At 41.8% G+C, this 12,721-nt stretch overlaps 1 protein-coding gene across 3 annotated transcripts in view; it reads right to left on the reverse strand.

The window, feature by feature from the left end:
- Positions 1 to 12,721, reverse strand: part of SLIT1 (slit guidance ligand 1) — a 279,649-nt gene that overhangs the window by 63,029 nt on the left and 203,899 nt on the right. For 2 of the 3 annotated variants that reach the window (XM_018565736.1, XM_018565735.1), the window contains 3 exons: positions 10,718 to 10,839; positions 4,316 to 4,387; positions 709 to 780 (listed from right to left, as the gene is read on the reverse strand). In XM_018565736.1, coding sequence (XP_018421238.1) covers positions 709 to 780; positions 4,316 to 4,387; positions 10,718 to 10,839 — 266 coding nt within the window. Of the gene's footprint in view, positions 1 to 708; positions 781 to 4,315; positions 4,388 to 10,717; positions 10,866 to 12,721 lie in introns of all 3 variants that reach the window. The other variant, XM_018565734.1, reaches the window with a different exon arrangement.

Consider the following 12,721-nt stretch of genomic DNA (forward strand, 5'->3'; position numbering starts at 1 on the left):
TATATATATATATATATAAAATCTGTGTATTTATCTGTTTTGTCTGGAGTTTAACTTTAGATTCCTGCTGTAGAGCGCTCTGTGCTATAGCGCAGGAAGGCAAGCACTATAAGCTTTCAGTGCATTACATTGCAGCATGTGAAATTAATTGAACGTATCAATTTTTCAATAACGTTAATAATCAGCTTTAGCACAAGTCTTCACTTACACTGTAGCAGTAATAAAGCAGTCCTATTACCGCCAATCAAGATAAGGCACTTCTTCAAACATATTAAATATATTTCACAGGTTGGTAAATCACGCAGCATTTTTGTGGACTTTTTAATTACGTCTTCTCTGCATGACGTTCTAATTAACATGAAAGGGAGAAGCTGCCGAATCTCATCAATTTCCAGCCCACAGAAAGCGAGCCGCATTAAAATTCACATTTTCCGGTGCAGCCATCCCAAACATCATGGTATTAAAGGGCCTCTCCTGAGTAAATGGCTTTATGCCGTCACTGCATGATAGGAGATATTTATTTTCCCAGTGCAAAATGCTCCACATTTAATACTAGCCATAATGTAATTCTGAAATAGAAATTACATTAAAATCTGCATTACATAAGGGAGAGAGTCTGCGGGCGGGCAACATGAGATCATGCATTCCAGATATGCCTGGCCCAGTAATTTAATTTGATTTGGTAGCCCCTTTCTAAATTCGACTTACAGGGAATTAAGTGAGCGGAGGCCGTGGAAAGCATCGGGGGCAATCTCCGAGATCTGGTTGTTGCTGAGGTCTCTGGAAAACAATAATGAAGAAAACAAGATAAAATTCAGGTAGCAAATAAACTTGGTCGTGTATGAGCTGGTGACCTTACAATGAGCTCCTGTCCAAGCTGTGTACCCAAGAGAAGATATCACAGTAAATACTACTACTGGCAGCCATACCTTATACTGTATAAAATAAGGCTACATACAGACATAATTTACTTATACTTACACACATAATTTACTTATATTTACAGCATAATTTAACCTTTAATAGAATAAAATCAAAATGTGTTACTTGATGGTCCTCTAAAGGTTGTGTCACTGTTTTTTTTTTTCTTTAAACACGTTTACATTTTTTTAAATGACGTGCACCTTACAGGTTTTTCCCATTTCATTCTGCATTAATATCCCAGCAGTGGGTGGAAGTGGCCTCTACAGCTATCCACAGAGGAGGATGGGCAGCTGCAGAAGCATTTTGTTTTTTTATCCTACCCAAGTCACACTGACAGTAACATGGATACTCCTATCTAAACCACATTGATACTCAGGGCTGCATTTACTCTCTCTGCTGCCCCAAGGCCAGGTTCCTCAATGCGCCCCCCTTCCCACCACACTCCCTCCCCCCATGGAGAATGGCAGACCTGAAGGCTGTATACAAGTGATCTCGTCGACATCGCCAGAATCACTTGTACCAAACAAGAGGTGGCTTCACCGCTGTACATTTAGCTCTGCTTGCCCAAAGCAGGTCTAAATGTAGAAAAAAACTACCCGCCCGGTGCCCGGAACTGCATGTCCTGGGCATCGGGAGATAGGAATTCCACACCCCTGCTGCCCCTCTACTCCCTGCTGCCCCGAGGCCGGGCTTTGATTGGCCTTGTGGGAAATCCGGCCCTGTTGATACTAACACTAACAATGACCTAGGTCAGGCCCTGATCTAATGATTTTATATTTGTTTATTTTTAACAAATACCTTTTTTTCGTAAAATGTTTCTCCTCTAGTGAGAGATACAATGGATTTATCAAAACTGGAGCAGTTGTGCATGGCAACCAATCAGCTTCTCTCTTTCATTTTCAAATCTTAACTGAACAAACTAAAGAGAGAAGCTGATTGGTTGCAATGGGCAACTGCTCCAGTTTTTGTCTGCTCCAGTTTTGATGCATCCCCCCAATGTATCTCTTTCTCCTCAACGTGGAGAAAGAGATAGGGAGGGTTCTACAGCTAGTGATCACTGTCATAGCCAATCACAGACTATCACATTGATCATGTGATTGGGAATCGGTTGTCCAAGCTCTTTGGTACGAGATCCAGAGATGCCGGTGACCGTTGAGTCTCCATGCTGGAGGCATGCTATGGAGCATGCTTTTCAGCACAGACACAAGTACTCATATATGCGGCCCCACACAAAAAAGCCCAGCTCCGTGAGGCCACATATGTGTATAGTACACTCGGCGGGGAGGGGGTTAAAAGGGCAAATTTATAAAACAGTGACTGTAAGCTCTCACAAGCAGGGCTCTCTTAACCCTCCTGTGTTGAATTTGAATTGTAACTCTGCTGTCTCTCTTCATTTTGTAAAGTGCTACTCAAACACTTGGCGCTATATAAATCCTGCATAATACAAATAATAACAATAATGTGACTTCCACCAAACATTCACCAATTGTAAATAACTCTGTAAGTTCAAAACAAATGCACCTTGATGATTATCCTGCAGTGAATGTTTGGTGAATATCAAATAAACTAGTAGATATTTCTAACACATTGCAAATTCTACAACTATTATATCCCGAGCTACAGCTTGCGGTATACTGAGACCGCCGCAGCCGGGACAGATCTAGACAATGCTGTCGAGATTCACCCAGCTGCGTGAGTGACAGCTGGCTCTGCCTATTAGAGGCAGAGCCAGCTGTACCCGCCCCCTCCCCCGTCCGTTCCTCCAGTCAGTGCTGGAGGATCGGAGGGGGGAATCCCTGCAGGGAGCCATGACTGACAGTCGCCGCTCCCTGCTGGGAGATGATCGAGAAGTGAGCGAGAAACGGTATGTGTTCGCTCACTTCGCAATCTATTGAGCCGACGTGTGACAGTTTCATTGTCACACGTCGGCTCGAACTATAAGGATGAGTGATTTTCACTCACCTCATAGTTCTCCTTTAATGTGCAAAATAGAACACCTCAAAATTCAGAGCTCTGTGGTTGCTTGAGAAGGTAAAAAGGCGCCTTCATAATAGTTCTATATCAGATTTACAACTATTACAATTCTGCAAATGTGACATGAAAGAAAAATAAAACAGAAAGTACAATGTTCTCTGCTTTCTTTGCTATGCAGTGAAGTGCTGCCTTTCTTCCCCCTGCACTGAATCAAGAAGAAAAACACAGTAGGTCCTGGGGACATAAGAGTTACAGTACATAAGGAAGAGGAAATGTCTGACCACATTTTTTTTTCTCAGTGAAACATCACCCTTCATAACCCTGTAATTAAGTAGGTATCTAGAATCAGACAAGAAATTGCAGATGAAAAAAAACAAAACAGTATATATAATATATACTTCTATACTGTGAGGATGCAAATCACTCATTGCTTGCCTTCCAGCATTACTCGCTGGCCTTTAGTGATAACACATGGCAGAAAAGTTTGAACGACAGGCAGAAAACTGGCAGGCAAAGCAATTAACTTTGTTCTACCGCTGTCCTCCCTAGAAGAGAAATAAATGGGTGGCTGCTTATGAAAGAGCAGAAAATATATTGGCATGACATTTAAAGAAATAAGTAATTAAGCAGATCTCTGACTCTTTGGGAATGAGTGATTAGAAGTGAAAACCTTGAAACTTTAGCTCAGACATATTCATAATTAGTGAATGAAGGAGCTGATCAGATGGCATTTACAACTGAATGTCCCGGCGCCAACATCGTCCACATTCCAGGGTCGACTTAGGATGCCAATACACAGGCCAAGTGTAGCGAGAGATGCAATCAGTTGAAGCAATGACCAGCATGAGTAAAATATGGCTAGGTAGAGTCAACTAGGGGGTGCGAAGAAGGGATTTTTCAACACTCATTGTCATGCACATAGATTTATTTATTACAGGTATTTATATAGCGCCGACAATTTACGCAGCACTTTACATAGTTGCACATTCACATCAGTCCCTACCCTCAAGGAGCTTACAATCTAAGGTCACTCACATGCTTACATACAGGGCCAACTTAAAGAGGAGCCAATTAACCTACCACAGCATGTCTTTGGAGCGTGGGAGGAAACCGCAGTACCCGGAGGAAAACCACACAAGCACAGGGAAAACAAGCAAACTCTTTGCAGATAGTGACCTGGCCAGGATTCAAACCAGGGACCGCCCAGTGCTGCGAGGCAGAAGCGCTAACCACTACGCCACTGTGCAGCCATAGAGTTTTCTAACTGTTGGTATATCTTTAAACAAATAGATGCCAATCATGTATTTATGTAGAAAGCGTAGCAAAACTTTCACTGTGTGTTTTCATCCTGTTTTTAAAAAAAAATCAGAGAAAGAATGGCAAATGTTAAATTAAACCAATTACTGAGGGTACTCACATCCTGCGCAGTTTCTTATATGGAGAGAAAGCCCCAGGAGGTACAGACTTGATTCCATTCTGCTCCAAGCGTCTGAAGAGAAATTAAATTATGATGAATATAAAATCAGAGCCAGGGTATTATTTTTAAGGCTGCAGATTACAGAACAGGCTACACTTCCACTCATTTTTAAGGGTTAATAATAACTGCAAATCAGAAGCAGCATTGTCTTTTACAAAAACAACAAATCCTAAATGCTATGAGGTTGGAATTCCTAAATATATTGAATGACACCTGAATAGAAGCTAACAGCTTTAAAGAAAACCTATATGTAGTGAAAGCTTAAACATCTGTCTATCTCTGACTTGAATACTTTCTAAGCTTGCAGACCTGGAACATGCAAGCAGCAAGTCAAGTCACAGCAAAGTCAGATCGCCTGCTGTGCACACTTGCCCCAGTGTTATCAATAGTAACCTTCATATTTCACACAGTATGGGTAATGAGGCATCACATATAATGTGCCCACTGGCTATGTGGCTCCAGGAGTTTGTCCAGCCTTGGCTTTCCTAGATGGACCACACTATAAGAAAAGTTGTAGCTTCTTCCATCTAATGAATATAGTCAAAAGGTATATGAAATAAGTATATTTAGATTAATCTAACTGTATGTAACAAATGCTCTATACATAATTGTTGCTCTAGATCAAGCCTTCTTAAACTTTTTCCACGTGCAACCTCTTTTTGGCCAAGGAAATTTTTAGGCGACCCCAGCATCTCTTGCCCCTCTTTCCCTCCCCAGCGTTGGTCGGTGCCTCTCTTCTCCTCTCCCCCCTTAGCGATTAATAAATTCCCCTCCATGTCTCTACGTTATTAATATACTGAACTGCAGACAAATATTTTAAAGTACAGCTTTCCTCTTTTGGACTCTGAGGAGTAGGGATGCACCGATACCCGTATTTCGGTATCGGGTACGAGTACCGATATTTTTTTTTTCAGTATTCGCTGATACCGAATACCAAAAGTCCCATTCAGGAAGTCAGGCGGCATGTAAAGACTCGCCACCCAGCTTCCCGATTAGCAGGGAAGTCGTCCCCATGCTTCTCGCTTCCTGCTCCCTCGTTATGAGCTGACGAGGGAGCATGAAGCCGGCTTCCTGACCAATCAGAAAGCCGAGCGCCACGTCATTACACGACGCCCGGCTTCCTGATTGGCCAGCTTCCGACCAATCAGGAACCCGGGCAGCGCGTCATTACACGCTGCCCGGTTTCCTGATTGGCCGGGCAGCGTGTAATGACCACTTATGACGAGAGAGCATGGAGCCGGCTTCCCGGCTAATCAGGAAGCCGGGCAGCGTGTAATGAAATAAGTATCGGGCTAGGCATCGGAGCATTTGGGCGAGTACGAGTACTCGCCCAAATACTCGGCATCGGCACCGATACTAGTATCGGTATTGGTGCACCCCTACTCAGGAGCATTAGTGGGCAACAGGACCTGTCTAACAAATTGTACTCAGTAACAAAATTACTTTCTTTCAATACTGGTTGTAAGAGAATCAGCAATAAACGTCACATATACGGGGGCTTCCAATTCTTCATGTATGAATAGATAAATCATTTTCACTGTACTTTGCAAAATTGTCATAAGACTGGGCTGAAGCTATCTGCACTAAAAGACTAATTTTGACTCCCAGAATAACCTCAGCGTCTAATCCCATATGCCATAACTGGATTTCTGCTGCATGCGTATATTCCAGGCAAAAAGAGCTGCAGGGGAGAGTAATTTTAGAGATAATAGGCAGGTATTACTCCTAAATGACTAATCTTCGCTTTCATAGCTAATTTCCGATTACCAAGATTGCTTTTACATGAAGAGTTCGGTCACCTTTGAAAGTGCCCTTCTCAAAGCCACAAAGAGACCCCTGGGATTTGTTAATTAATATTTTGCGCTAAGTGTCCCGAGACAGAGATGCACAGAGAAGAGGTGATGTGTCAGCTGTGCCCATGGAGCACAATGACCTGACTCAACACTCCATCAATTACATTTCGGAAATGTCAGCAGGAGCCCGTGTAATGATTTGGTGTTATAATAAAGCGTGTGTAATGTTTTTCAGCTCGGCTGACTCTTCCGGCTGTTGGACCGCAGCTGCGTATTAAGTGAAGTCACTCGAGCCCTGGAGAGGACCGGACAGTGGAGGAGATCAGCTGTAACAGAGAGCCCCGGCAGTAATTACAGAAGGAAATGGGGCCCGTTTTTTCTGCAACACATGGTGAGGTAGGCCTCTGTTCAGCTTCCAGGAGCCTCACGGTCATTTAACTTTACAAGGGATGATGAATCGGTGTCTGTCAAGTGCTTGTGTTGCACAGAGGCATGTCTAGAAAGTGTGTAAAAGGTGGAAAGCAACACCAGCTTACACTGCTAGCGGTATTATACTGGGGGCTCAGACTATTAAGTCATCCATATCAGGCTGATCATATTATGAGTCAAGAAGCTCTGACTGCTGAATGTTAGTAATAGAATTAAATACAGTCATACAAACTGAGAACGAGTCAAGATGACCTTTCTCATATTTCTACCTGTAACATATTTCTTATGCATTTTAAAGTTTCTTTTCCCCATTTATATTTAATGACCCTTTTTCCTTTAGATGATACTTCAGTGTGTTGTGTCCTGGCCCCACTCTATACAATTTTAGTTGTTGCTTTGGGTGATCAATACACACAAGAGCCACTGTGTGCAAGAAAGAAATAAACAGAATCTGAGGAAATGGATACAATCCCACTCTGAATACCTGTCACTGTAGGAGCAACTGAAGTGCATGCATAGCCAAAAATGTGTTTCTAGTTTTGGATACAGTGGGGAAGTGATAAAATCATGTCAGTTTATTTTTTGCTGTCTCTGTCACTTTGGGAAGGTTTCCCTGCACTTCCTGCCCAGAAGATGAAACAGGAAGTGAGAGAAAATATCCACAAAATTAGGGGAATTTCCCTCTTAGAAAGTTGTCACCAACAGATGTCCCCATTTGAAGATTTACCCTTACTTCTTGTTCAGGTGACTACCAGGGACGTGCGGTCAGGGGAGGCAGGTGAGGAAGAGCCTCACCTAGAATCATGTCTGAAGCTGACAGCTTATTCTCCATTCAGATCGGCTTGTTATAGGTTGCACAGCAGGGAAATCCTCCCTGCTGTGTAACCTGTCACGGACGGAGCGCCTCAGCGGTGAGGAGCAAGCGAGGGACAGGGAGACTCCTCCCTGTCTCCTCCCTTCCTCCTTTACAGTAGCTTGGGGACGAGGTACCGCACGTCACTGGTGACTACAGTAAGGTTTTGGATTTCCAATCACTTTTTGCCTCCGTGACAACGGTCATCAGGGTGATTCTACCTAGAAGGGACTCAAACAACGCTACAAGAGGTTGTAATCCTTCCCTACTCCGTCCAAAAAAAAAAAAAAAATGTGGCTATGCATACACATTAAGTAAGGCAATTAATATTTAAGACACAAAACTATGGAAAAAGGTAGAAGACAGATTTGATCTACATTTAAGGCGATGCATTTGTATCCCTAAGATATTCAACTCATGTGTGAAATCCAATGCATAAGTAATAGAGTCAAATTGTTATTTTTATATTTGTAATATCGGTGTTACATTTGTTAGTAAGGAGGCCCACTACTCTTGGCCTAAAGCTCGGGTGTCTGCATAATGGTAAGTGAATACTGAGTGCAGAGATCAACATAACAATCAGGAACAAACAAGGTGCAGTGAACCTTAAAATGGCAACAACATGTACAACAGCTCCAAATCCGTCTGCACACCTTATCAAGGCAAAGAGTAATATAATGCAGTAATGGTTGCTACAAACCACCTTCAACTACATCAGTTTGTGGCTGTTTTTCCTCCTTCTGCACTGATAATGTTATGTTGCACTCTGTTTTTCTTTTAAAACAGCCTCCGATCTTCCCAATCTCTGTGTGTGTGCACTGCTGCCATACTGGAATTTGCTCCATTACGGTCTCCTTGGTAGCATTGCAGTATTTCCACCTCCATTGTTCTTGTCATACAACTGACACTGGGCTCCCATCGTGAAATACTAATTTTCACAATTAAGCTTATGAGTATGCTTCTCTGTTACTGAGAAACTCCGTGATAAAGAAGGGTGATTCTTTCCTCAAACCCTTGTGTTAAGATTCCATATCTTGTGATTGGCCCTTGACTTTTGCTGGCATTCTTGTATTCTGTTGCTATTGCTGTGGTATACTATGTTTGTCTTATGGCATGTCTAAATAATAAATCTGTGTGTTTGGTCTTAATTGCAGTTATTATATACATGACTATATACCAGTTTATGAAAAGGGCTTTACGTTGACTACTACTCTATATTGTTGACTTTGATCAGACTCTTGTATATATGATGCATTCTTTGTCACTGAAACAATGATTACGCAATAACGCATTATCAAATAAACTTTGTCCCTATTCTCTGCTTATGTTTATAGTAACTCTACTAATACTATATAAAGTTGCTATGGGTGCTGGGAACAGCTGTTAGTGGTTTATGGCACCCACTACTGTTTATATTGCAATATATTATTGTTTGCAATTGACACAGTGTACAGACTTACTCATTTTTTATTGATGGCTGTTGTAAAGTGAACCTGTGTGGATATCACTGCGGGAGCTGCCATTGCTGACTGTATTTAAAGGTACAGGTTCTAAGGCTGACCTAAAAATGCATGCAGCCATTGGATTCTGAAAAGTATGGACTCAAGTCCTGCATACGTTTACCATGTCAGCTCCAGAGTCTGCATGTTTATAAATGTAGCCATGGCAGCTATCTGTCAGGATACAGTTATCTGTCAGGATAGAAGTATAGGAGCTGCCATGTACATCTCTGTACATCATCTCTGTATATGAGTATACGAAGTTTATGCTTACTAAGTTTAGGCAGAGCACCAATATGCATATACTGTATGTGTTTATGTTTCGCATTTTTAATTTCTTTAATAAAATATGATATTTTTACACAATTTTAAGTGTCTGTGAAGGTCCTATAATTGCCTAAAAAGCCCTTCATGACTTCCAGCCCTTAGCCTTTTGGCTTCGGAACTGTTTCTTTTGTCCACATATTACTTTATGGGTGTGGCTGTAGGACCTTCCCCTCTTGAATATAATCTTATTACTAAATTCATATTCAAATCAAGGTGTACACTATTAACCTCCCTGGCAGTATTCCCGAGTCTGGCTCGGGGTTAATTTTCAATACCAGGAGCGGTAACCCCGAGCCAGACTCGGGAATGCACAGAAAAGTGTCACTTACCTTGTCCCTGCGAGCCTGCGGCGTCCTCTGCTGTACGCGGCCGGCCGATGCCGGCATCTGACTTTTAGTTTTGTTTTCGGGCGTCACAGCCGGCGGGAAATTCAAAAGTGAAAGTTGCAACGTACACAGAATACACACAATACAATGTAATCTGCTATGATTACACTTATGTATCAAACTATTTCACTTCAATTTTGTCCCTAGAGCTTACTACAGGTGATCCATAAAAAATCAAAATAAGTGCCTTCAGCATTTTCAGTCCTTTAATCTGGATTTGTATTCAGGTTCATTCTATATGGCCTTTCAAAATGTGTCCATAAATTTATCTGGAGTGTAAAGGCATTAATGCAATTTTGTGCAGCCTTTTGCAAGTAAATGGTTAACTAGATAACAGTGCAGAGTAATATAGCACCTGAAGGCCAAGGTCAACCATTTCAGATGATCTATCTCTAAAAAAAATGATATTACTCTGCATTCCTTTACATTTACTTTACTGATTACTTTCCTTTCTTTCGCCTCTTCCATTATAATTCAGTTTTGCAGTGTCTTTGTAGTAATGCTCATTTTAAAGGGAAACTCTGTCAGATTTTTACTGCTGTCTATGCCCCCACTAAGGAGACTGGTCTTGCTTCCTGACCTGTCCCAGTCACCATACGGCAAGTTAGCATAAGTTTTCCAACAGATCCCATTTGGAAAAGAAGCAATACATTTTTTCCCTAAACAAAAGGAACTTTTGGCTGGCATTCCAATATAAATTTTATTTTACTGATTTTCATGGTCGATCTACACAAAAGAGTACCTACTGAAAAAATAGTCACCAGAACAGTAATAGAGGGGAAGTCTTACTATGGGGACACTAGTTTTGGGGACAGCCCTCACTTTGGAGGGATTTCCTCCCATTTCATGATGAGGCTTTGGGACAAGAAGTGAAGGAAAGTCTCCAATAGGAGACAGATGGCAAAAAATACCCTCCTTTATTTTACCCAAAATGAAAAAAAGGGTTTTGTCTTAAGTTCTACTTTAAGTCATGCAGGCAACTAGCATTGTAAAAACGAGGTCAGCAATGGCAGCCTGCATGTCTCCCTCATTTAAAAAGAATTAGGGAAGCTTACATTTCAGTCATAGTTTCCGGCAGGTTTGCTGGTATCGCTGTAAGACCTTTTCCTCTGCAATCAACAATACCATTACTGCAGGTACACATCGCTGGACAGGAGCCAATGGAGAGGCTGCAGATCTGAGTGCTAGATGGATCTGTCTGGCCTGTAAATAAAACAAAATTAGGATCAGGAGTTCAGCAGACAACAAGATCTCTCTGGATAAAACTACCAAGTGCCCCATGCCATGATTCGAAGAACGTCTACAAAAGTTGAAAAACAGGGCTGTAAACTTGAATAAAACATACCTTATTTCTAAATAAAGAGATCAGAATTATTGTGGCAGATCAAGGCATGGGAAGGACAGAGGAAAGTAAGATTTGTATGTATAAATGTCATTCCTGAAGGAGTCATCAGACCCTTAGACGTAGCACGTAAGCTACGCACTGCATAACAGGTGAACTTCCACTTGGCAATAATGCGTGTAACGTGTTCATCAGCTGAGAACAACAGAGGAAATGATCAGTTGAAATATTACTACCCATCTGTTTGCATTTCTAAACTTTGAAATGAAGAGCTGTGATTACTGTCATGTCATTCATTTTCAGACTGCTGAAATCATCTGTAATGTGCACAACTGTACGAGTACATTAACAGAAACGAATACAGCAAAATACACAGTTGAAATGTACGTGCAGGAAAGGTTTTACCTGTATAACAGAATGTAAAGTTACACACTCTCACAATCTACTTACCTGGGCTGTGTTATATGACAATATAACTAGAGAATGATGCCAGCACTATTCAAACCCAGCAGTTTAGCATCCTGCCCAGTCTCCTGCATGCTTTTTTAGTGAGCAATGCCACACTAGTAATGAGAAATCTGAGCCATTTCCTTCTCTAAGGCCTGGTTCACACCTGGGCGTTTTACAGCGCGTTCCTACGCTCTGTAAAACGCTCAACATGTGAAAACAAATGATTGCCTATGGGCATGGTTACCACCTGGGCGTTATACAGCGCGTAGGAACGCGCTGCAAAACGCCCTACGCCCAAAGAAGTACAGGAGCTTCTTTGGGGCGTATTTGCTGAGCCACGGCTGTGTTGGCTGCCTGGTGCCCCTATTGCCAATGGGGCCCTGGCTGCGCCCCATTTCAGCTGTGCCTAGGGCGAGTGCCTCACTCGCCCCATGGTAGCTACAGCCCTGTGGCAACCAATGATGGCAGTGAGCCGCTGACACTGCCATCCAGCGTCCATCACCACCCCGACATGACAAGTTTTCCTTGTCAGCAACTCCCTGCACATTTTATATATAGTTACGTTTTATGACTCAACAAACAATGCTATATGTACGTCTGATGGTGTACTTTATCTTTTTAAACATTTTCCAAATGTGATTTTTAGCTTTCCAAAAAGTATAAATGAATGTTTTTTTTAGGGGGTACTAGAGGTACAGCTCCATAGACTGATAAATATTTGCTAACAGGTATACACTATAATCATGATGAGAATTACTGTTCTAAACCACCAAAAACTAGAGTGTAAAAGTCCCTTCTTTGTGCTATACAAGAAGGACTGGTTCCCATACATTTTCTGGTGGCTTGTACAGTACAAATACCTCTTCTTTGACAAAGGTACAGCACAGATGTATCACTCTACTGCTTTAAAATGAGACGCGTGAGATTTAAAGATAAAAGTGCTCTATAACCTAAAGCAATTTTCTTTTCCAAAGTGTGCCCTGTAACACGGCAAAACCATTTCCATAATTTATCCCAGAATGAAGAAGTCTGTAATGACAGAAGTCGGTTTTCACACACGCCATACAATTTTTAATGCCGAAGCAAAATAACCTCCAGAGCGATTTTCAATTGCAAACAGAAATGTTAGCAAAATAATTTCACTGTTGAATTCTGAAATCCATTTAAGGAAGACGAATGATAATAGAGGGGAATGTGTGCTGGATCAGGGAGATGGCGTTGCTAGGATTTATAAAGCAGACATTACAGCTACTCCTCTCTCAAATCG

Source organism: Nanorana parkeri, unplaced genomic scaffold (genome assembly GCF_000935625.1).
Source record: "Nanorana parkeri isolate BGI_ZX_2015 unplaced genomic scaffold, ASM93562v1 scaffold881, whole genome shotgun sequence".
NCBI lineage: Eukaryota > Metazoa > Chordata > Amphibia > Anura > Dicroglossidae > Nanorana > Nanorana parkeri.